A 26,439-nucleotide genomic window follows, 5' to 3' on the forward strand; every position below is an offset into this window, starting at 1 on the left:
CAATGGGTGTTACCATACACACTGTAAGGAGAGTGATCACTTAAGATGAGTTATTACCAGCCGGGGCGGGGAGGAGGGAGGAAGAAAACCTTTAGTGGTGATAATCAAGGTGGGCCATTTCCAGCAGTTGACAAGAATGTCTGAGGAACAGTGGGGAGTTTGGAGGGGGAGAATAACATGGTGAAATAGTTTTACATTGCGTAATGACCCATCCACTCCCAGTATCTATTCAAGCCTAAGTTAATTGTATCCAGTTTGCAAATTAATTCCAATTCAACAGTCTCTCGTTGGAGTCTGTTTTTGAAGTTTTTTTGGTTGAAGAATAGCCACTCTCATCTCTAATCGAGTGACCAGGGAGATTGAAGTGTTCTCCGACTGGTTTTTGAATGTTACAATTCTTGACATCTGATTTGTGTCCATTTATTCTTTTACGTAGGGGCCGATCCAAACTGCTGGAGATCTAGATACCTGCAATTTAAATAGTTACATTCACAACATGGTTATGCTCAGTTTGACCAATGTACATGGCAGAGGGGCATTGCTGGCACATGATGGCATATATCACATTGGTAGATGAGCAGGTGAACGAGCCTCTGATAGTGTGGCTGATGGTGTCCCTTGAATAGATATGTCGACACAGTTGGCAACAGGCTTTGTTGCAAGGATAGGTTCCTGGGTTAGTGGTTCTGGTGTGTGGTTGCTGGTGAGTATGGACTACAAGCCATCAGGAACAGTATCCCCGATAATGTCATGGCTAACCTGGTGGCTGAACTTTGTGACTTTGTCCTCACCCATAACTATTTCACATTTGGGGACAATGTATACCTTCAAATCAGTGGCACTGCGATGGGTATCCACATGGCCCCACAGTATGCCAACATTTTTATGGCTGACTTAGAACAACGCTTCCTCAGCTCTCGTCCCCTACTGCCCCTACTCTACTTGTGCTACACTGATGACCTCTTCATCATCTGGACCCATGGAAAAGAAGCCCTTGAGGAATTCCACCAGGATTTCAACAATTTCCATCCCACCATCAACCTCAGCTTGGACCAGTCCACACAAGAGATCCACTTCCTGGACACTACGGTGCTAATAAGCGATGGTCACATAAAAACCACCCTATATCAGAAACCTACTGACCGCTATTCCTACCTACATGCCTCTAGCTTTCACCCAGATCACATCACATAATCCATTGTCTACAGCCAAGCTCTAAGATACAACCACATTTGCTCCAACCCCTCAGACAGAGACAAACACCTACAAGATCTCTATCAAGCATTCTTACAACTACAATACCCACCTGCTGAAGAAACAGATTGACAAAGCCAGAAGATTACCCAGAAGTCACCTACTACAGGACAGGCCCAACAAAGAAAATAACAGAACGCCACTAGCCATCACCTTCAGCCCATAACTAAAACCTCTCCAACGCATCATCAAGGATCTACAACCTATCCTGAAGGACGACCCTTCACTCTCACAGATCTTGGGAGACAGGCCAGTCCTTGCTTACAGACTGCCCCCCAACCTGAAGCAAATACTCACCAGCAACCATACACCACACAACAGAACCACTAACCTTGAATAAAGACTGGGAGTGGATGGGTCATTACACAAAGTAAAACTATTTCCCCATGTTATTTCCCCCCTCCAGCCCCCCACTGTTCCTCAGATGTTCTTGTCAACTGCTGGAAATGGCTCACCTTGATTATCACCACTAAAGGTTTTCTTCTTCCCTTCCCCCCCCCGCCTTGCTGGTAATAGCTCATCTTAAGTTATCACTCTCCTTACAGTGTTTATGGTAACACCCATTGTTTCATGTTCTCTGTGTGTGTATATAAATCTCCCCACTCTATTTTCCACTGAATGCATCCGATGAAGTGAGCTGTAGCTCACGAAAGCTTATGCTCAAATAAATTCGTTAGTCTCTAAGGTGCCACAAGTACTCCTTTTCTTTTTGTTATCTAATCACTGTTTTTCACTCTCTTTCACCTGCTTGGGAGAAAAATTATTTTAGCTCTTCTGCATTTCCTGCACACTCCATACAGATATTTACATGGTAATCATTAAAAATAACCCAATTATTTTAAAGTCATTTTCTGTACATATTATTTATTCTACAACAGTGCTTAGGGTCTGTTGTGATAGGCATTATACAAATGAGAGAAACAAAACCCTGCCCCAGAGAGTCACAGTTCAGGATTATGACAATATGTGTAAGGTAAGAAGGATGGCGCTGTGGACTGGCCCACTGGACTGCAACTCAGGAAGCATGGGTTTAAGTCCCAACTCAACCACAGTCTTCCTGCGTGACCTTGGACAAGTCACTTAATCTACACACAGTTCCCATCTGCACAATGGGGATAAATTCTTCTCTACCTAGCAGGGGCATTAGGAGGATAAATCTATCAAAAATTGTATCAGATGCTGCAGTGAAGAGAGTCATGATATACAATGACAGGGAGTGTGTATTGGTTGTAGGGTGGCTTTACAAACGTAGGTAAATCTGCTTGGCCAGTTGAACGTGAAATCATTTCTCAATAAAAATGGGAAAGTACACGTTGGCTTCAGAGGCTCAAATGTACTTCCACTTAACCGAACATTTCTTTCTTCCCACGAATTTGCGTTCTCTTTAAGACAGTATGCATAGATCACCTCTTACAGAGCTCTGTGACTGGTGTAAGGTAAAGGATTCAGGTGCTGAACAGGTTGAAAGAATCACCATTATGATGAACACCAAAATCTTCTGACTGAAAAACAAACCATGAGGGAAAAAGCCAACTATGCATCTTTATTGACTCATAAAATCAACTGCCACCAACTCCCTGACCCCGGCTACAAAGTTACAAAGAAGAGACATTTTTCCTGACAAGATTCAGCTGATTAGGATCTACTTTCCAACCTCAACATGTACGTGCTTTTAATTCAGGGCGGGAGAATCTCTCTTTACAATAGCCATTTCTTAAAAGCAAATGTGTCACAGTAATGGCAACACCGTGCAGTTTTATCACACTCAATCTTCAAAGCACTGTACAGACATGTAATTAAGCCTCATAGCACTCCTGGCTCCCAGTCCTGTGCTTGGCTCACACCCCCTTATTAACAATCTTGCATTAAAAAAATATTAGCGCTCAAAAATGTTTATTCATTATAGTCCTAACTTTTGTTCCTCCCATGAGGATTTTAATCCTTTAGTTAAGTAAGATTCATTAATGCATCTCAAGTGCTTTGACAATTTAAAGCGCTATATAAATAATACTAAGAAATGGTAGGGTCTAAAATCTCCCAAGAAAAGTCTTGCTCGCAATCTCTCCATTAAATTTACCACAAGATTATTTGGTACAAAAATTCTCTCCATCTTTCCCCAATATCATCACAAGCAGTCATATGCACACACATTATACATACAAACACTCCAGCGCAGACAGGTCCATGTGAGTCAACCATGGAGCTACAAAAGACAGGAGTGAGGAAACCTTGGGAAAGGAATAACATCTTTGATATTATCCACTCCCAAGATGCACTGCAGGTAGCGTTCAAACCCCATTCCGAAGCCTCCATGAGGGGCCGATCCAAACTGCCGGAGATCTAGATACCTGCAATTGAAATAGTTACATTCACAACATGGTTATGCTCAGATAATGAAAGTGATTCTTTCCATTTAGAATTTTTCCTTCATCTTAATTACTTTGCTTGACCCAGACTCTTGCAACATCAAAAGTATCTGTAGTTAGAAATGGAAGACATCTAATTAGCTCATTTAGTCCTTCCCCTACTGATGCTGAATTTTGCCCTACAGGGATTCTTTAATTTTCCAATCAAATCCCATTTTAAATGTCCTAAGTGATGGGGTTGCCAAATGTGCCCTGGCACACTATTCCGTTGCCTACTAGGGCTTGGCATTAAAGGTATGTCTTCACCGTAGAGTTAACTCGGGCACTTCCTCAGATGTTGCCCCTCATTCCCCTCCTCTCCCATCCACACACACAAAACCCTCTCACATCTGGGGTTGGTAATGTTTTAGACCCAGGCTAGCTGGCCCAGCTCGGAGTACAGGTTAGAGCTTTTGCACAGGCTATTAACACACCCGCTTTGCAATGAGGATGCAGGCTAAAACACTGAAGTGCCGGCAGATGTCTAATGCCTTCCCACAATTCTCCCCTATGTGCCCGAAAGAACAGACAAGTTCTCCCAAAATTCACTAGGAAAGAATCATACAGCAGCTCAGCGTTCTACAGCACAAACAACCCTGGAATATATCCCCAGAAACTGCAGACACACACACACACAGAGGATACAGCAACTTGGGTTTGGGTAGGGCTTTGCAATGTGGCTGCTCACACCTGCACTAGGCTAACCCACGCATTCAGACCTGAGTGCTGATCTAGAGCCCATTAAAGTTAATGGAAAGCTCCCACTGCCTTCAATGGGCTTTGGATCAGGCACTTAACCCATTTCTGATGATTGCTACAGGAGCAGCTCTTTCCCTGTCAGCGCATCACCCATGGTGGAGTCGAGACATTTTCAATACTGCACTGACAAGAGAAAAAGCAGGTTGTGGCAGATGCACGGAAATTTTCCTTTATGCTGGAAAATTCTCTTTGAGGATCTCTTTATTCAACAAGCTGCACACTGTACATTTTCCACATGAAAGAGCCACATACTAGCCTAGCATCCTATCTCTTGCAGTGGCTCACACATGAAGCTTAAGAGGCAAGCGAACTGCTCCCCCTGCACCTGGCTGATTGCACAATGAAATTCCCTGAAGGGAAATATTTTTCCATGACCCCAGCTAGCAATCAGTTTATGCCCTGCAGCTGAAGAGTTGATAGCCCGTGTAACCTTTGAATCTTGCTAAACTATGTACTGCAATAACATCCCAGGGTGGTGAATTCCAGGAGTTCATTATATACCAAGTTAAAAAAGCATTTCCTTTCATCCATTTCAAACACGTGTCCTTTTATCTTTGTGACATGCCCAGTTGCGGTATTACGAGGCACAGCAAAAAGGAGCACCCTCTTTGCTACCATTCACGGTAGGATGTATTTCTACCTTTTCTGTCTCCTTTCAAAACAACATAATCCATTCCTTTTAATCCCCTCATTACACTGAAATCTCCTTGCCCTCTGCTGGTTAAAGAAGTGAGCCTGAAAGAACAGAGGTGTCTGGGCACCCCACGCACCTGAACATTCAAGGTGGGGAAATGCTTTGTAAAACTGAAAGAAGTGCGAGTGAAATTACAACAATCCCAAAGAAATCTTGCTTTGTTGACTGATCCAACACTCCACAAGGGACGAGAGCAAAAAGAAAAAGATTTTGCTCACATCTGGGAAGAAACTGATTTTCTTCCCATTGGAAAAAGCCTTGAATCTTTGGGTTGATCAATGCTGACCTCAAACAACCTCAGTTTTGCATCTCAAAGTTCGTCTCAGTTTCCTATGCTGTTCAGGACCCTACAGGGTGAAATACACATGCAGGAGGCCAGATTGGATGATCAGAGTGGTGGTCCCCTTCTGGCCTTATGTATTTTAAATTGAATATTTCAGTTAATATCCAGGCTCTGTTGCTACGTAGTGATGGTAGGTATAATGTCTGCTTCTGTTCCACACAGGACATGCTGTGTTGGAGAGGCATTCGGATCAAAACTTAGCTACATGAACTGAAGACAAAGGCTTGAATCAGCACCCCCTGGAGTCAATGGAAAAATTCCCCTTGACTTCAATAGGCCAGTTCTGACACTGACGTACTGCGTGCAATTATGGGCAGTCAGTTCCCCATCTATGAAACAAAGAAGACACGATTTCCCCGCCTCAGAGGGGGATTGTGAGTTTAACATTTGCATTGTGCCTCAAAGAGGAGATGCGGCCTATCAATGCTGCTATTACCCATTGGTTGGAAATGCTAGAACAGATGAAGCTCACCTGCTGCCAGTGAGCACTGCAGTATCTCAGGTCACCTCTGCTGCCCTGCTCTCCACTGTATAATAAAGGAGGGGAGTGGGAATGAGGAGGCAGTGGGTCGCAAAGATAGAAAGAAGTTAAAATGACATGGCTTTAGATAGTTTTTACTTCTAATGGCATTAAGTTCTTTCCTTCTTCTGTTGCCATAGAGGGTCATCTCTACCCTATTCAGCATATTGATAGAAAGATCATACTTGCCATTGAGACTCAGAGGAGTATATTACAACATGGAGAGGCCCAGCTTGGCTAGCCCTCCTCCAGTCAAAAAGGTAATGAATTCCAATGGGACAGAACGGACTCCATCTCCAAAGAGCAGATCACACATAACCACCTGCTCTGTCGCTATCCCACTGAGCGAATGCTAGGAAATCCAGATCCCTAGGCAGAGATGCCAATGGGACAAGTGTGAAGCTACTTTCAACATTTATGTCCACAATGAAAGTCAGAATGAGGAAGCGAGTCCAGTATCTAGAGAGTATCTGGGCTGCTACGTGCAGTGTGGGTGGGCATGGTACAAGAACTAGCAGCTCGGGGACAAAGTGTCCCTGTTATTATTATGATAGCGTCTAACGGCCCCCATTGTGCTAGGCGCTGTACAAATACATAGCGAGAGACAGTCCTTGCCCCAACAAGTTTGCAATCTAAACAGGCAAGATAGACAAAGGGTGGGAGGGGAAACAAAGACACGGCAGAGCCAGAAAACTCAGATCTCCTGATTCCCCCAGAGTCCAGTGTCCTAGACACTGGACCACTCTGCCCCTCTGATGCTTATAGTCAAATCTGATAACCAGTAGCATTAAAATGAGGTGACTGAGTTCCTTGCAAGTTACAGTGTGAAAGAAAGGACAGTGGAAATAATCTCAATAACTGCACAAACCAATGCTGAACATCCCTCTCCAATGTCAATCAAAAGGAAAATCTACAACACACACACAATGTATCTAACTGAAAGATCAAGATGGCTTCAGGAACTTTACTGTATTTTCTTATTAAAGCCCACTCATCAGCTGAATAAACGATGGGACCGGGAACACTGTCTGTTTCAGATTACTGATTCTCTCCTTCCACCCTCCTCTCCCCATGGTACAATGGGTCCATTAGAGGCAAGCCACTCCTTAAATAACACACTGAGGAGTGGCCAGATTGTGATTTCCAAGGTCCCACAATGCTCAGTGGGAGGAAGAGGCAAACAAAGATACTCTGTTTTATGCACGATCTCAGAAAAGGAGCATTTTAAAGCATTTCCTGTGCAAATGTTAGTCAATATCTTACTTTAAAAATCACATAGAAGTTTCAATTACCCTCCAATGAGCTATTATGTCAAATTTGGAGACTAAATTCAATCATTAAAATGTTAAAAAAGCAAGTTCCGTCCTGCTGTAATTGTCAGTCTCAGTGCAACTGCAACTAGGGGATTTGCCACTAATCCCGCTGTAATACTGATGGATAATTAGGAGGGGATACAGCGAAGCAGATCAGCTCAATAACTGCCTGCTCTTTGGGTGGACTTTAGAGATCAGGGTTTAGGAGCACTTTTGTGCACTCCTATCCAGGAACTTCCAGCGCACAAGCCCCTGCAGAATCCAGGTACAAAACCAGAAGCTATCCCTCTGCTGAGCCGCGAGGGCTACGACAGTGTCAATTGCTCCCTATGCTGTGTCCTGAGGGCACATTTTTCCTGATGGGAGGTACGGTTGATGGGAGGGTGGAGTGTGGGGACAGAATAGAAAGTGCCTCCAGAACGTGTTGGAAACCCCATGCACCAACACAGACAGGCTGTTGACAATGACTCCTTGTGCTTCCCCCAGGAAAGTTAGAAAGATATGGCACAGCCTTCATGCTAATGTTGGTAGACTCCCTGCCATTACAAAAATAGCCTGCCACAATCTCCCAGCATGGATCTTCATAGAGCTATTGTTTAAAATGCAGCCAACCAGCAGAACCCTATTCATGCACAATCAGGTTGAATGTTGCAGGGCTTAAGGTGACTTCCTATGGGGAACAAATAGTAAGAAGTTACCCTCCTCTCTCCGGACACACTACAGCTTTGTGCAATTAAACTAGGTGCCACATTCCTCAGAAGCACCAGGCACTTCTGAGAGCAGGAGAGCAGCCTAATTGGATCAATCATCTGATGTACTATGACAACTCCTGTGTTCCTGTGATTTGTCTCAATCACCATTCTCAGCTCTATGTGTGCAACAAGCAAGCAAGAGACCGACTATGGCGATTGAACTTGAGCACCCTCCACGTCCTGAGTCCGTGGCAGCTTTCTGACAACACATGCAGTGCAGATGAGCTGCTCTCGGCCTGCATTCTTACCTACAGACATGGAGGATTCTCCCTCACTCCCAATTTTTAAGTCATGACTGGATGTCTCCAAAAGAGGCATCTCACACAGACACTGAAGGGGCTAATATGGGCCCGAGAGGCCAATTAACAGTACCAGGCTGCACCTGGATGAGAAGCCAGCCTTAACTGGACAGGAGAAAGATGGTTAGTATAAAGAGAGAATGTCTGTAGCAGAAAGGGGCTGACGCCCAGCAGCAGCAGTCATTTTTTCAGACTCAGTCTCAGGGCTTATGGCAATAAGAAAGGGTCTCTCCAAACACAGAAGTGATTTAATCAATCAGATTATATTTCCAGTGACAGAGTTAATACCGATGGGGAAACATGTAGCATTAGCCTGAATCCCAGTGCATAATGGGGTAAAGAGGGACTGAAATGGTGGGACAAAGCAGCTAAAAGCACTGTAAGAAATGGAAGGATTGACACAGAAATACCGTGAGTAAATGCATCCGATGAAGTGAGCTGTAGCTCACGAAAGCTTATGCTCTAATAAATTTGTTAGTCTCTAAGGTGCCACAAGTACTCCTTTTCTTTTTGTGAATACAGACTAACACGGCTGCTACTCTGAAACCCGTGAGTAAATGGGAATTCTAAAGCATAGTACAAAAAAATTTCAAAGAAGAATGCCAAAATCTTTGCATCAACGAAAAAAGAGGTAGAAGATATTTTGAACTGTGCCCTGGAGTTGAGAATAATGACATATTTCAGGGCCTGGACAGGAAAAATCAAGTGATTTTGTTTAGAGTACTGACTGGGCACTGTGATTTTAACAAAAATCTGTTGAAAAAACAAAGATGGAGTATGTGCATTCTGTAGGGTAAAAGAAAAACTGATCACCTTTTATGGGTATGTTAGGGCTTTGATAAAAAAAGGGCAAAGCTTTTTGAGGAATTTAAGCGACTTAAGGTAACAAAAGTTATTATCATGTTACTCAGAAAAATATCAGGGAAATGGGATTGTAGCAGAAAGGCACCTGATGGACACAGGGCAGAGCGAAAGGATATAAACGGCTGAGTATTTAGCAATTATAGTCTGTGGCTATAGACTATTCAGTTAAGTCTGCTTCACCATGGAGAGAAAGAGAGGAAAAAAGAGTCTGCAGTACCTCTCTGGGAATAGAGAGGCAGTGAGGGGTAAGCCCTGGGATCCTAGCTAGATGAGGGGAAGGCTGGGAAGGAAAGCTGGATTGCACGGGAAGGGAACACCCCTGGGCAGCAGGCCCTAAGAGAAGGGCGGGTCTGGGTAAGAAATTTGGAGGAGGGGTTAAGCCCTGAAAGAGGGGCATGGCTAGGAAAGCTGGCAATGGAACAAGGCCCAGACTAAGGGAAAGGATCAATAGAAGGGCCTGCAGGAAGGAACTGGTACCCTGAGACTGTTCCTGGAGGGAGAGCGCAGCTGGGGAAAAAGAGACTTTCTAAAGCAGGCCTGGGAGAAGACAGGCTCCAGGGCAGAAGTCCTGAGTGTCAGTGGTTTGGGAGGAGCTGGGCCTCCAGAGAAAGCCCTGGGAAACAGCTCTCTGTGACAGAGTGAGGAGGAACTCTGCAGAGCCAGGGGTGTACTGACTACTGATTTGGGGAAGGACAGAAGAGTTTTTGTCCCTTTGAGCTGGGACATAATTACCCTGGAAGAGGCGGACTAAATCATGACCCGGCTGAAGGGTGGAATGATGGGGAAAGAGACTACCGCAGCATTGGCACAACCATCGAGGGGCAGCACTCAGTGAGCAGAGAGCCACTGTGCCATGCCTGGCCACTACGAGGTGCTCCTGCAGTGAGTGAACTCCTCCACAATATGCCATAGTTCCAACAGAATTTACAGACTTGACACCAAAATTACTGGGTGAAATTCTATGTCTTGTGCTAAGCAGTAAGTCAGACTAGCTCATCATCATGGTCCTCTGGCCTACAAATCCATGAAAGATGGAAAGAAGTTTCATTTGCCCTGCCTACACATGGCTGATATAGAGGCTTGTGGTACCTTGTGCTGTGCTATTCCCAAGCAGTTTCAGGATGCAGGAGGGAATCCTGCCTTCATTACAGCCTCTTAATCCAAGTTATCAGTTTAAAAAGCATTCTCCTCCCTAATGGCTATTCTAGCTTCCCAAGTACTTTTTGATAAATTCTCCGACGTTTGAAACACTTTTCAACATCACTCCTCTACCAGATGATGAACAGATACATCCTAAGCATTATTACGATAATACAAATAATTCATAATTTTTCAAAACGGACACAGAGTCTGGACAGTCACTTTAATAGGAGAAAACTCAGGGAGCCTGTTTTTCCCTTCTTAAATTCAAGGACTGTTCTATTCTATTTCTTTAGAGGGACAACTGTAATTACTTCAACAACTACCCTGCAAATTGCAAGTGGAGTTTTTCATGTGGCCACTAAAGATTAAAAATAGCTTGTGGTTTTTGTGCCCTATTTATCACATACAACAGCACCTGGGATTTTTCAGTAAAATTCTGGGTTTTTTGCATACAGTTTAAGGATTTCATATTAAAAATTCTTGATGAGCAGCAAGTTAATCCATTTTGTGCAATAATGAAAGGTATGAAAGAGTCAACTCTGGCTGTAACTAAACAAGTCGGAGGATAAACTTTAAGTAACATATGGTTAAACTTTGTTCAGGTGAGATGGCCACTTCATTGTTACTGGTTGCAGCTCACTGAGGGCCCCAATGAAAAAGCTTCTTCCGTAACAGTAGTAAGAGAACAGATACTGTTTGTAGACCAAGCTATAAACTTACCATTGGTAGGCATCTGCAAGTCCTAATCTGTGGAATAAACAAACTCTTGTCAATAAATCAGCAGAGCAGATCCATATCAGCTGTGTGATCTGTTAAGAGTTTAGTGCATGGAAATACAGAGTAAGAAAAGGGAAGATATTACTAATTAATAGGGCTGTCAAGTGATTAAAAAAAGAATCGCGATTAATCACGCTGTTAAATAACAATAGAATACCATTTATTTTAAATATTTTTGGATGTTTACTACATTTTCAAATATATTAATTTCAATTACAGCACAGAATACAAAGTGTACAGTGCTCAGTTTATATTTTTTATTACAAATATTTGCATTGTAAAAAACAAAATTTTATTTTGCAATTCACCTCATACAAGTACTGTAGTGCAACTTACAAATGTAGAATTATGTAAAAACAAACAAACAAACCTGCCTTCAAAAATAAAACAATGTAAAACTTCAGAGCCTGCAAGTCCACTCAGTCCTACTTCTTATTCAGCCAATCACTAAGACAAACAAGGTTGGTTACAATTTATAAAAAGAAAAGGAGTACCCGTGGCACCTTAGAGACTAACAAATTTATTAGAGCATAAGCTTTCGTGAGCTACAGCTCACTTCATCGGATGCATATGCTCTAATAAATTTGTTAGTCTCTAAGGTGCCACGGGTACTCCTTTTCTTTTTGCGAATACAGACTAACACGGCTGCTACTCTGAAACCTGTCATTTTACAATTTATAGGAGTTAATGCTGCCTGCTTCTTGTTTACAATGTCACCTGAAAGTGACAACAGGCGTTTGCATGGCACTGTTGTAGCTGGCGTTGCAAGATATTTAGGTACCAGGTGTGATAAAGATTCATATGTCCCTTCATGCTTCTACCACCATTCCAGAGGACATGCTTCCATGCTGATGTCGGGTTCTGCTTGGTAATGATTCAAAGCAGTGTGGACTGACACATGTTCATTTTCATCATCTGAATCAGATGCCACCAGATTTTCTTTTTTGGTGGTTTGGGTTCTGTAGTTTCTGCATCAATGTTTTGCTCTTTTTAGACTACTAAAAGCGTGCTCCACACCTCGTTTCTCTCAGATTTTGGATGGCACTTCAGATTCTTAAAGCTTGAGTCGAGTGCTGTAGCTATTTTTAGAAATCTCACATTGGTACCTTCTTTGCGTTTTGTCAAACCTGCTGTGAAAGTAATCTTAAAACGAACATGTGCTGGGTCATCATCTGAGACTGCTATAAGATGAAATATATGCAGAATGCAGGTAAAACAGAGCAGGAGACACACAGTTCTCCCCACAAGAAGTACAGTCACAAATTTAATTGACAATTTTTTTTTTTTTTTAAACAAGCATCATCAGCATGGAAGCATGTCCTCTGGAATGATGGCCGAAGCATGGAAGAGGCATACAAATGTTTAGCATATCTGGCATTGAAATACCTTGCAATGCAGGCTACAACAGTGCCATGTGAACGCCAGTTTTCACTTTCAGGTGACACTGTAAATAAGAAGCAGGCAGCAGTATCTCCCATCAATGTAAACAAACTTGTTTGTCTTAGCGATTAGCAGAATAAGAAGTAGGACTGAGTGGACTTGTAGGCTCTGAAGTTTTACACTGTTTTGTTTTTGAGTGCAGTTATGTAACCAAAAAAAATCTGCATTTGTAAGTTACACTTTCAAGATAAAGAGATTGCATTTCAGTACTTGTATGAGCTGAATTGAAAAATACTATTTTTTTGTTTATCATTTTTACAGTGCAAATATTTGTAATAAAAAATAATATAAAGTGTGCACTTTGTATTCTGGGTTGTAATTGAAATCAATATTGAAAATGTAGAAAAACATCCAAAAATATTTATTAAATTTCAATTAGTATTCTATTGTTATAAGTGCGATTAATCACGATAACTTTTTTTAATGGCGATTATTTTTTTGAGTTAATTGCGAGAATTAACTGGGATTAATTGACAGCCCTACTAATTAATACAAAAAGGGGAAGAAAGGAAAGAAGCATAATCAATAGCAGAGGTTTCTGAAATACTAAGTAGTACTTTTTTGGTGGTGGTGAACAATGATCTTCTTAAATGTATTGTACCAATTCAAATGCAGTAAGGCCCCAATCCTGCAAAGACTTGCACACACGATTAACTTTACACATATGAATTATCCTATTGACTTCAACTAGGATACTCAAGTGAACGAAGTTAAGCACGCGTGCAAGTCTTTGCAGGATCAGGGCCATAGTTTCTTTACACAGTTGTATTATAAAATCCAACTCTCTTTTAGTTACAATAGCTCTTCAGGGCTAAACATGAGTTAAGACCAATGAAAATTCCTTTACTCAGCAGATCTGACCCTGAATACTCAAAAGGAAGAGATCCCAGAGTAAGATGATGCCATTTTCACATAGTTGCTCTTCAGAGCAGAGCTGGAATTTAAGCCCATTGAAGACATACATTTCATTGATTTATACACCTCTGTTGTATGGGATCTTACTCCTCATCATTCCAAATTAAATAGTTCTGGTTTTAATCTCTCCCCACCCGGATCCTGTACCTCTACAGAATGTCAGTGCCCTTCTTTGGTTCATTATGCTGAAGTGGGCTTCACTGTACTTCATTAACTAGACATGTTTCAGCTGAATAGGTGACTGCTCTAAGTACTAAATGCATTTGCCAAATGTAACTAATGTTACACTGGGATTTCCAAAATCCTCCAAAAATGCCTCTTGTATGTGACTGGCCCAAAGGGGCAGGACTGAACTCTGTGAAGGGTACATTGAAAATGGAGATTGGATCTGAGTTTAACCCTGTGAAAAGGATTTCCTCCCTGCAGAATCACAGGACTGCAGCCTCAATGCCAGCTTTGATAATTGGAGACAGTGCTGCTTCCGGATGACTTCAAAGCACCTTGAAATCACACCGACTGCTAGAGGCCAGAGGGGTGGGGTGGGGTGGGGTGGAGTCAAAGAGCAGAGATCTGTGACAAACTAACATGGGTTCCACTTCCTAATTAACTTATCAACATCTCTTAGCACAGAACAACACTTTCTGAAATGATAGCACTGAGGTTGCAACCACACTAGCAAAGCTCATAGCTGTAATTCACTGCAGTGTGGTTCCTTAGGGTTAGACAACACTGTGTCAAAGAGACCCACGCCCTATCTACACTACAGCTTCCATCTTTGCTACCACTGGTGGTGAATTACCATGTTGGTGAGTGGGCACAAGGCCTAAGGAGGGAGTCCATGTGCCAGACACAATTACTAGGGCTGTGGATTACTCGCAGTTAACTCATGAGATTAACTCAAGAAAATTAATCGCGATTAAAAAAATTAATCATGATTAATCGCGATTTTAATCGCACTGTTAAACAATAGAATACCAATTGAAATTTATTAAATATTTTGGATGTTTTTCTACATTTTCATATATATTGTATGGTAATTGAAATAAAAATGTAACAATTATTTTTGTTTATCATTTTTACAGTGCAATATTTGTAAACAAAAGATACAGTATTTTTCAATTCACCTCATACAAGTACTGCAGTGCAATTTCTTTGTCAGGAAAGTGCAATTTACAAATGTAGATTTTTTTTTTTGGTTACATAACTGCACTCAAAAACAAAACAGTGTAAAACTTCAGAGTCTACAAGTCCACTCAGTCCTACTTCTTGTTCAGCCAGTCGATAAGACAAACAAGTTTGTTTAGATTTACAGGAAATAATGCTGCCTGCTTCTTATTTACAATGTCACCAGAAAGTGAGAACAGACATTTGCATGGCACTTTTGTAGCTGGCTTTGCAAGGTATTTACGTGCCACATATGCTAAACATTTGTATGCCCCTTCATGCTTCAGCCACCATTCCAGAGGACATGCTTCCATGCTGATGACACTAGTTAAAAAAATAATGCATTAATTACATTTGTGACTGAACTCCTTGGGGGAGAAGTGTATGTCCCCTGCTCTGTTTTACCTGCATTCTGCCATATAGTTCATGTTATAGCAGTCTCTGATTATGTGGTTCATTTTAAAAATACTTTCACGGCAGATTTCACAAAACACAAAGAAGGTAGCAATGTGAGATTTCTAAAGATAGCTACAGCACTCGACCCAAGGTTTAAGAACTGAAGTGCCTTCCAAAATCTGAAAGGGATGCTTTCAGAAGTCTTAAAAGAGCAACACTCCGATGCGGAAACTACAGAATCCAAACCACCAAAAAAGAAAATCAATCTTCTGCTAGTGGCAGCTGACTCAGATAATGAAAAGGAACATGCACCAGTCTGCACTGCTTTGGATTGTTATCAAATAGAACCCGTCATCAGCAGGGACGCATGTCCCCTGGAATCGTGGTTGAAGCATGAAGGGACATATGAATCTTTAGCACATCTGGCACATAAATATCTTGCGATGCCGGCTACAATAATGCCATGAGAATGCCTGTTCTCACTTTCAGGTGACATTGTAAACAAGAAGCGGCCAGCATTCTCTCCTGCAAATGTAAATAAGTCTGTTTGTCTGAGCGATTGGCTGAACAAGAAGAGACTGAGTGGACTTGCAGGCTCTAAAATTTTACATTGTTTTATTTTTGAACGCAGGTTTTTTTGTACATAATTCTACATTTGTAAGTTCAACTTTCATGATAAAGAGATTGCTCTACAGTACTTGTATTAGGTGAACTGAAAAATACTATTTCTTTTGGGGTTTTTTTTACAGTGCAAATACTTGTAATCAAAAATAAATATTAGGTGAGCACCGTACACTTTGTATTGTGTTGTAACGGAAATCAATATATTTGAAAATGTAGAAAATACCCAAAAATATTTAAATAAATGGTATTCTATTACTGTTTAACAGTACAATTAATTGCTTGACAGCCCTAACAGTTACTGATAGCTTCCTCGGAGCCCATATGTTAGGAGAGGTTCTTTCTGAGTAGCATGCCACCTTTTTCTGTGGTGAGATGGTACAAAGAGGCACTTTGCATGTTTACCCCAGAAGCAAGTTATCATTTGGGGATACAGCCATATTTTGCTTAATAGATAAACAGCTGATTAATAGATACTTCAAAGCCAATAAACATAATGGAACATCTACTGTCTGTACATCTACTCCTCGTCCCACCAAACTCCAGTGGCGTCTGACACACTCCCTTGCCAGACTGTTCTTCCCCTACTGCTGGTAATCAGCCATAGGGTTTCTCCATACCTCTCTAAGCGTGATTGCAGAAAATGCAGTCGCTCCTCTCTCAGGCTGCCGCCACATAACTCCCCTATTCCTGGTACCAGAAGATCAACAGCTGCAACCTTAAGGGAAAGAGAACCATAAACTGAGTCATGCCATTTAACTGTGCAGTCCAACAGTAATCCTAGGGCTGCTAGGAGGAGAAATTCATTCCTGTTTGTGAGGTGCTCCAATACTATGGAGATGGATCCTATGCAAGTACCTAGATAGTGATCTAATTTATTGGCAGCTGGACATCGTAGTGACTAGCATAAGATAACAGATGGCATAGCTTATATGGTGTACAACAGATCAGGGTAAGTCTACACTGGAGCTATGGTGTAATTTCCAGATCAAGACCACATAGCTGCACTAATTCTAATCAAGCTAGCATGCTAAAAAATAAAAGGGTAGCTATGGTGGTACAAGCAGCAAGCAACCCTGCATACAATCCGGTCTGAAACCATGTGGTCGAGGTGGCTACACTTCTATGCATGCTAACTTGATCAAAGCCAGAGAGGCTACATCTCCTCGAGCTGGAAGTTGCACCTTCCACAGAAGACATATTCTGGCTGGTCATCGGATGCAGGGATTGAACCCAGAACCTCTGGATAGAAAAGCAGGAGCCTCTACTGCCTGAGCTAAAAAACCCAGCTGTGTTAGTCAAAGACTGTAGCAGACTCATGAACTCCTGTTACTAGAGGGGGACAAAGAAGCACACTGAGGAAACATGGGCTTCTACAGGGGTCCTCACAGACCCTTTCCCAAATGCTGCTCCCTCTTGCCAGGTGGGAAGGGCTCTCCCATCCAGTCACTACAACTGCGACTCAAGCTTCCTCTGTTGAGTCTAGGATACCACTTATGTAAATATATGCACACTCCAGAAGAGCTTCTCCAGCCATGATTGTTTATAGCAGCAGCAAATGTTTCATTTCATTACCTCAGACTTGCGGAATGCAAGTTGCAGAGGGGCAGGGTCACTAAATGCAGCAGCCATCTGCCAGTGAGGGTAAAAAATACCAGACTGATACCAAAATCAAATCGAAGTGGGCCCCTTTCGTTCTGAAATAAGTGTCCACACCAAAATAACAAACCGTGTGAAATGAAACAGATTAATTTATTTTGGGGTAAGTCTGTGTGTGGCCAAGCCCCAGCGTGCACAAAGAACCCAAGAGCAAGCTGTGGGGAGGCAGGCAAACACAATTATGCCTCGACTGTCCAAAGCATAGAGGAATTCCTCCAGATGGAGTGCCTGGAGTCACACAGTTCAAAGCAGAACCCAGAAGGAGTCTATTTCCTGTCCCCATCTGCTGGTAGGAGGATAAAATACTCACAGACTGGGCTGGGAAGGCAGGAGAACAATGCCATTGAATACTATGGGCATTGGTTGTCATTAAAGAGACTCCTCTTGAAAAAAACTTGCTACCTTATTTTATGTTTGAACTTCCCTTAAAAAGAAACTGACTACAGCAAACCTAACTGGCTGCCTTCCAAAGACCTAGACTGTCCATTCTTCTCTTGACTGACCGGATTCTCTCCTGCTTTGGATCTCTCTCTAAAGGAAGGAAAGGATCTGGACTGAGGCTTAACTGTTGCAATTGATTGATGTATCTTATCTCTTGCTTCCTGACTGGAGACCAGAACGATGATAATCTATTGCTAGGTAGGATGAGGGAGGACAGGGTGTGTGACCAAAAAGTATGGAGATGGACACACACGGACTTACTGTGTGTTGAGGTCCATCTTCATTGTCCCGCATGTAGAAAGGTTTGAGATCATATGGGTAATTAACCACAAACACAGGAACCTCGCCACAGTGCTTCACCAGGTATTTCTCATGTTCAGTCTGGAGATCGCTGCCCCACTGTAAAGACAACAACATGGAGAGCAAGGGAAGTTGGACCCTGCCGTAGTGCAGTGCGTGCACTTTAGAAGACACAGTAAGACTGCACACAGTGGAGATGCACCATTTTCAAAGGCTGGATACTAGGAAGGGCTCTGCCTCTCACAGGGTCTGTCTGACCTCCTGCATAACATGGGCCAGAGACTCCCACCCAGGAATCCCTGCATCTCTCCCAATAACTTGTGCTCGAAGTAGAGCAGATTGTCTGTTTACTTAGACAACATAACAATCTGGACAAAGGTTCCACGTGCCCCCAACAAACCAGGTCAATTTTTAGCAACCAGCTAAAGTGAATTTATCCAGCCACAGCTTGTACCCATCCTGTTCCCTGTCTCTTCCCTCCCTTCCCAGATGCGCTCTGGTGCATGCCACACCATCTCTGCAGCCTCTTGCTTCGGAAAACCAATGCCCCCTGGAAGAGACCATCAGGTGTACCCGCATCCATTGTGGCAGGAGTGTGAGCCATGAATGATTTGTTGCAGGGAAACTGCTAGTGTAACCGACAGAGGATTTACAACTCTGTATTAATTTATTCTTACAAAAATGGGCTCAGAGTTTATCTGTTGATTTTGGGCTATCTGCGCTGAAGGTGGGCCCAGCCAGACTTATCCTCAAAGCAGTGGACTGAGGACTGTTAAGACTAATGACTATGTATGCGAGATTAGAAGTAGGTTCTCAAGTGAGGACTTTGCTTCCTGTGGCATCTGTTAGAAGCAGGGATGAAGTAGGAGTTTTAGGAACACTGTAATTTGTAAACTGCTTTCTCCTTGGCTACAATAGTCTTTTAGAAGAACAAAGAACTCCCTTTACCTATCTCCGCACTACAGTGTTTTGACTCAGTTTTATTTCATTATTCCCAGTTAAACCCTTGGTACGACCTAAATTCCTCTCACCTATTAGGTGTTCCTGAAGTATACACAATGCACTAGGCACTGTCCATGCACACAGGCAGGACAGCTCCTTCTGCAAAGGGCTTACAATCTAATGGTATCATGCCACTTCTCTTAAGCCATTGCTTAGCTTCACTCTGCACACTTCACTCTTGTAACAACTTGTTTCCTAAATTATTCCATGCTTCATCTTCCAAGCTACTGTGGTTACACTGGATTATGGCTGGTTTGCAACCGTGCAATAACACAAAAGGACTAACGCGTACTGTGTGAACTAACAACTCTGTTGCAACATCAGAAAGAGAAGCGAGGCTTCCCCAGGATTTAGAAATGGAGAGCATTGTGCAGATCCACACCACAGAAGCAGGAACCAGGCATTGGCTCTCTCACAGCCAGGGTACCCACTGACCTTTGGTTGGAAAGTAAACATCTGAGGAGCTCGCTTTAAGATTTCCACTGCTTCAGTATAGGAAATTCTGTAACAGAAAAAAACTAAGCATTTGACATTGCAAATGCGAGTACCAAGAGGTTCCCTTCTTACGTATTGCACTGGAAAATGAAAGGGACAGTGCAGCCATGATCTCAGATTTCTCAAGCTAAGCAAGGTCAAATCCGTTACGTACCTTGGATGGAAACCTCTTTCCTAAAGGAACCCTAAAATATAAAAGGAAGAGCTCCTGGTAACTTAGTAGATGGCAGGTTTCTCATTGAGTCAGTCATTGAACCTAGGTCCCAGCTTGGTGCTGCTTATTGCTTTACCACACATGATGCCTTAACAATGAGCACCTGGAGAGATCAAAGATTACATGATACTCTTCTCAAGAGGTGGTGGTGGGGTGGGGGCTTAGTCCCAGTGGCCCAGGCAAATTCCATTTTGGAGGATTATGTTCTGCTTGCCTTCATTTCATATGATGTTTCTTTTATATTGTTGCAACATACTGTTAAACAGACTTCGTGTTCCACCCTAGAGGTGGCTGCATATCGTCTAGGAGTGAAGTGATTCCGTTGGAATCCAGTTTGTATAAGTACTTGGGGGCTCTTCAGGATGAAAGGTACTCCCATCAGCATAGCACCAAACATGTGCTCCACATAGTACTCTACAAGAGGATAGATCATGCCATGAAGCGCTTACATTAATAGAAGGGTTACAATTGTCACAATGTAAAATGCCAGACTTATTTTCATCAACATGTCCATGTCCTCAAAAAGGCAATTCTGGCACCAGATTCTCCACCACTGTAAATCAATAGAGCAACTGGCAGAGAGAATTGGGATAACAGAGTGGAGAATCTGTCCCACTGTCTCCTTTGCAACCTGCAAAATGTGACTGGAAATCAAAACCAAACCAAGGAGGCTGCGTGATGGATTTTCCACATACTAGGCTGTAACAACATAAACAAGCCATCACTGGGAAAACTAAATTAGCCTGGTAACAATAATCAAATCTCTGTGTATCACTGGCTAAATCCAGTTTTAAACCAAGCTCCCTAAGAAGATCCACAAGGATTCAATAGCACATTAAAGCTTTCTGAAATAAACAGTCAGTGAGGAATATGCTGTTCCATGTGCTTGGGTTATGTGATTCCACAATAACCTGGCTGGAATCTCACCTACTTTTGCTACCTGAAGCCTTTTGAAGTGGCCCATAGCTCAAATGTGACTCATCGTGTTCTCAGACTCAGACGCACACACTGCACTTCTCAGCAATGTTTTGTGGTGCTTGTGCAGATGAAACTTTCAATAACATTGAAAGTTATAGATCACAAATCCATCATCATCAAGCAAGGATGTGGCAGGCTAACTTAAGTGCAACACCCGGGAGAGCTGTGGTTGGGTGACCTGGTATGGCTTGGCAGAATGAATGGACAGCCACCAGAAGTCAAGGGCTCAGATGAGAATGAAGCAAAAAGGAGATGCTTGGAGGCCCAGAATGGGGACTGAAGTCATCTCTTATCTAAAAGCAGTCAAGGGCTATAGAGCTAATAGAGGACAGCAGGGATTTCAAGGAAAGAGAAGCTTATCACAGTCTAAAGGAGCATGGCTGCAGCCTATGAACTACTATTTATTTTGCAGTGGCACCCAGAGTGGGGGTAAGCACTGCACAGCCATACACCCCATCAGGAAGACAGTCCCTGTGCCAAAGCGTCTGGGAAGACAAAAACAAAGGGGAGGAGAAACAGATGCAACACACAAGCAAAGTGGTCAGGGAGACAGTAACCATTCCTGGGGCAAACAGCACAGCTTAAATACAGGTATGGAATTGCGATTAGTGCCTTTAAAAGACATTGAGCAGAATTAATAGTCAGTGGCATGACAAGAGGATGGGGAAAAATAACTATCGAGGAGCTCGACCAACAGCAGCATATCATATGTCAGCAATCAAAAATAGTACTCACGTTATGAATTTGTTCTTCAGCATCTGTTCTAACCTGCCCTTGGTTAAAACAAAAGACAAAAAAAAATGTAAACCTACTCTTAATGGGTAACACAAGAGAGCTCTGTTAAATTCAGGCCTACGCACTGCAAAGAGTGTTTGCAAGATATAGGGGGATTGCAGTTTTTTCTCTCATGTTTATTACCTTTTGGGCAGGAGATACATATTTATGAAAAAGCTCAACATCTTGAGGACATTTGGAGAGCACGATGCTTGTCGCTGTCTTGAAAAGATCCTCCATGACCTAACAGGGAAAACATAGAAGAGCATGAAAATTGAGACCACCTATATATCCTAGGCTATAAAAACGTGTTACATGCAGGCCAAGAGTATCTTTGTCCCCCTCTAGTGGCTGGACTACATAAGAGCCTATCAGCTTGTTCCTGCTTCCAACTAAAGGGCTTAATCTTTTAGCTCAAGAGGCTGAGGTGTGGGCTTTGAGAGCTGCTCCCTTCTGATGACCTGATATTCTTAAGTTTTTGCAATGAAAGATATGTATTTAAAACATTCAAACAGCAACCCAGGTCAGCAGCAAATAAAAGTTGTTACCTCCTGTATTTGTTGATCTCGAGCTAGTTCATAAGGGGTGTTTGCCCTTTAATGAACAGTTCTTTTTCTGCTTTGTTATTATGATTTGTTATAAGGTAGCATTTTGAGGACCCATCCAAGATCAGGACCCCACTGTGCAAGGCACTGTACAATCATAGTAAGAGACAGTTTTGGCCCTGAAGCGCTTACAAGCCAAACAGACAAAGGGTGGGAGAAAGGAAACATTATTCCAATTTTACAGACAAGGAGGCGAGGCACAGAGAGACTAAGACGTATCCACAAAGATATTTCAATGGGAGATAGGTGCCTAAATACCTTTCAGGAACTAGGCTGAAGACACTGCCCAGCATGACACAGGGAGTCTGTGGTAGAGTTGGGAACTGAACTCAGAGCTCCTGAGTCCCAGCCCAGTGCACCAACCACAAGCATATCCTTCCTTTGGAATTTTGCTCTTCTGTGGTATATGTAGAGGAGAACGTGATACTGATGGGGTGTGAACATTTGCTAAGCCTCCTGCTTTCTCTTTCCAACTCACGGCAGTGTCCAAACTCTGCAGGCCTGTGTCAGGGATAGAATGGTGCAGTCGGGCCGCAGCTCAGCTGAAGCAGAGATTAAAGTTTAGCATCTCCCAATAAAAGGGAGGTTTTAACACGTTCTGAGGCATTCTCTCAGATCGCAAGTGGTGATTCTGCCCTCAGTAGCAGAGTCCTGAATCTACTATTTACTCCAGGTTACTAGTAGCCATTGGCTAGCCCAACAGCGACTAACTGAACATTTGAGGTGCAGCAATTCCCAGTCAGTAGAACCTGAGGCAGCATGGGTTTCTGGGATATACACAACCTTGCTGCAGAGCGGAGGTGTTTCAGGGAGGGTGAACATAGACCTCCAAAAATCTCTCTTCTAGCGCCTCTCCACACTGGGGAAATTTCCTCCCAAACTCCTAACTGAATTTAAAACCAGTTCAGCTAAAGCAGGTTTAAAAGTGGATTGGAATCACAGTATAGACCAGCTTTTAGGCACTCTGTCCAAGTTCTCCAGCTAGTCTCAACTAGAGAAGGTATTCTTCACCTCCTGTCGCAAACTGTTGAAGTGCTGCTGGGCATTATTAAATAGTTTCTGCATTCCTCCCAAGAGGTGGCTGTATTGCTACAGTGGGTAAATGGATTTCTACAGGGCTAAACGCTGCTCTCGGTTACATCTGTACAACTCCATGGAAGGTAATGGGGATGCCTGGATATAAACAACAGAATTTGTCCTCCAGTTTCAAAAGTGTTTGCAGATCCAAATGGCTGAAAGGCCCTACCACATGTAAATAAAGACTGTTACCATTATTGGTACACCTACACGGGATAAATTAAAAGCCAACATTCCTACAGTTGAACTGATGGAGCAGCAAGTGACCCAACAGTTGACTTTGTACTCTCTTTAAACTAGCAAGAAAAAGGCTTACACAAATTAAATTAGGAAAATTAATTGAAAATTACAGCAGCCCAGGTTCAAGCAGGCAGCAAGGAAGGGATTTTGCATTAAGCTTCCTCTTTCTAGGAAATGAAAGTATCATCTGGTGCATGAAACCAAAACTTTATTTTGTTTAAGTAGCACTATTTTTTGTTTTTGCTTTGTGCTAAAGTAAGAATTAGGTTACCACAGCATCCAACATAAGCAGCTTTCTTCTTGCGGGAAAAAAAGTGGGTGGTATGGGGAAAAAAACAAGCTGAGAAATATTTCCAAGCTTGAGACTGAGGTTATATTTTGGCAAAACCAAAACCACATGGTGCACACTTTGTCTCTTCCTGACTGCAGTTACTCTTATGTATATATGCATTGCCAAGGTACTTTATAAGGCAAAATCAAGATGAAAGATCTCTGCCCTAAAGGGGTATGTCTTCTCTGCAAAGTGAAGGTGTGATTGTAGCACAGGTAGGCATACCTGTTCTAGCTTTAATCCAGTTAGCACAGGTAACAATAGTAGTCAAGACGTGGTAACATGAGCTAGCAACCCAAGCCACAAGCCTGTTGGTTACCCTGAGAGCATACATAGGTTGCTAGCCCATAGTGAAGCCCGTGCCACCATGTATACACTACGGTTGTTACCTATACTAGCTAGATTCAAGCCAGCATGCCTACCCATACTGCAATAAAACCTTCCTTTGCAGTGAAGACATATCAACAGGGTTACAATTTTAACTGGACAAGATGGAGGGATGGGAAATAGGATATCACAAAAGCAAGTGGAGGAATCTAGCCAATGCCTTGTTAATTTCATTTCTGTTAGCAGTTTGGTCATGGGATGGACTGGAGGGGCCAGGTTTATAGACCTCCTGGAACAAGGGTGACCTGCAAAGGAAATTTTTTTTGTCTGTTCTCTTTATTTCTTAATAAAGAAGGCATAAAGAAGATCCCTGGGGAGGGATGGAGGGAGGGAGCAGTGGAGTGGTGGTGGTGGTGTAATTTTAACATCCTCCACCCCAAATTTTTCTCCTGCTCTTTTCTTTTTAAACTTTAAAAGTCTCGGCAACATCAAGCCTGGCCTTCCCTGATTTTGCTGGAGGACTTCTTGAAGGTCTCCAACTGGGATTCTGAGCTCAGACCTTAACTTTGTGGTACTCTGCTTGTGACTTTCGATATCCCCAAGCTAAGCCTACATCTGAAGTGAAAACAGTAAATATTTCAACAAAGCAGCACTGTATTTGCAACAAAATTGAAGGTTTGAGACAACAGGGCTGCTGTGCGATGGAGAAGAATGTGTGAGCATCTCTGCTGTCAGCCTAAGGCACAATCACTGATACACTCCTGCATGGGATTATTTGTCTTCACGTTCACCCTGAATCATGCCCAATGACAATGATGTAGTCTTCGGTCGATTGCAGGTTGCTACATATTCAAGCATGGTCATGCAATTGTCATGATTCACCTGCGTTTTCATACACTTATATTCCTATCCTCTTCATGCTTGCTCACACAAAATGGTGAGATTCATGTCAGATACTCGCTCAACTCTGCTGTGCATAGCTGTTGTGTAAGGAGGGACATTTCTAGAGAGCAAGGGCTGTGCTCATGGTGTGTCACAACAGAACAGTTAGCGGTGTCACCCAGCTGTCTACATTGGTCTGGTGCAAATGAATGATGTAACTGAACACCGTCGTAGGCAAACACATCACCCCGGAAACCAACTCTGGGATCTCAGTGGAGCTCTTTCACCATTTTTGTACAGGAAACGTTTGCCTCAAGAAACAATTGCTCCGAAAGACCAACAGAAATAATTTGTCAGTGGAACAGCTGCAAAGAGAGTATTTCTCATTGTGTTGACAATGACCTATTTCCTAATGACAAACACAAAACTTACATTAAAAGCGCATTATTAAGGTTGCAAAGTCAAGCAATCAAGTTAAGAAGTGCCCAAATCAAAGTTGCCCATGCAACTTTAATTCAGTCCCCTTGTGCATATGCATGATGATCTTTAATTACATCATTACATACTATTTTTTTCCACAAGATCCTGCCTCATTAAGTGCACAGGATGAACAGTGCTCACTTAATGAGGAGCTATTTAATAGTTTGTTTTCTCCTTGACCACAGCCTTATTTACTACACACTATTCAAACCCTGATCTGAAGACAGAATTATTAATTTCCTCAAGGGCTTGTCTATGGTGCTCATCATTATGTTATCTGAGTACTTCCCAAACATTAATTATCACTACATCCCTTGTGAGGGGAGGGCTATTATTACGACCCATTTTACAGATGGGGAACTGAGGCACACAGAGCTTAACACCAAAAGTATCCACTAATTTTGGGTGCCCAATCTGAGATACCTAGGTTATGATTTTTCAGTGCACTTAGCATAACATATTTTATTTGTTGACTTCAATTGCAGCTGTGAGTGCTCTATACTTCTACACATCAGACCCCAGGTGTCTCAAGTTGGGCACCCAGAAAACAAAGAATACAGAATTAGGGACCACCTGTGAAAAGTGTGGTTTAAGTGGTTTGTCTAGTATCTCATGGAAACTCTGTTGCAGAGGCAGGAATTGAATCTAATTCTTCAGGGCAGCATTCAGTTGCACTACAAGACCGTCCTTTCTCTTCCTGCAATGCCCTGTCTCCCTCACTATGCACCTTCCGAAGTCTGTAACAAATGAGGCAGATAACAGCCTCCCGTACTATATAGCACTGATTCACTCCCAGAGCACCAGCCACAGCGTGCACTGAATGAGGCAGGGGTCCTGTGGGAAAATATTATGTAAGCATGTAATTAAAGACTGTATCATAATGCATATGGACTAGCGGGTTAAATTAAGGTTCCACAGGCAACCTTAATTCTGGCATTTCCTAATTAATGAGGGTTTGACTTTGCAACCCTAATA

General features: G+C 42.6%; 1 protein-coding gene across 5 annotated transcripts in view; it reads right to left on the reverse strand.

The window, feature by feature from the left end:
• Positions 1–1,981: 1,981 nt before the first annotated feature.
• The window catches only part of NARS2 (asparaginyl-tRNA synthetase 2, mitochondrial), a 72,986-nt gene continuing 48,528 nt past the window's right edge, over positions 1,982–26,439 (reverse strand). For 4 of the 5 annotated variants that reach the window (XM_043504089.1, XM_043504090.1, XM_043504092.1 and 1 more), the window contains 8 exons: positions 21,667–21,765; positions 21,484–21,521; positions 19,497–19,563; positions 18,021–18,158; positions 16,280–16,377; positions 11,067–11,093; positions 3,415–3,602; positions 1,982–2,756 (listed from right to left, as the gene is read on the reverse strand). In XM_043504089.1, the coding sequence (XP_043360024.1) occupies positions 3,458–3,602; positions 11,067–11,093; positions 16,280–16,377; positions 18,021–18,158; positions 19,497–19,563; positions 21,484–21,521; positions 21,667–21,765 (612 nt within the window). In that variant the 3' untranslated portion in view covers positions 1,982–2,756; positions 3,415–3,457. Of the gene's footprint in view, positions 2,757–2,776; positions 3,603–11,066; positions 11,094–16,279; positions 16,378–18,020; positions 18,159–19,496; positions 19,564–21,483; positions 21,522–21,666; positions 21,766–26,439 lie in introns of those variants that run through there. The other variant, XM_038374625.1, reaches the window with a different exon arrangement.

Source organism: Dermochelys coriacea, chromosome 1 (assembly GCF_009764565.3).
Source record: "Dermochelys coriacea isolate rDerCor1 chromosome 1, rDerCor1.pri.v4, whole genome shotgun sequence".
Classification (NCBI taxonomy): Eukaryota; Metazoa; Chordata; order Testudines; family Dermochelyidae; genus Dermochelys; species Dermochelys coriacea.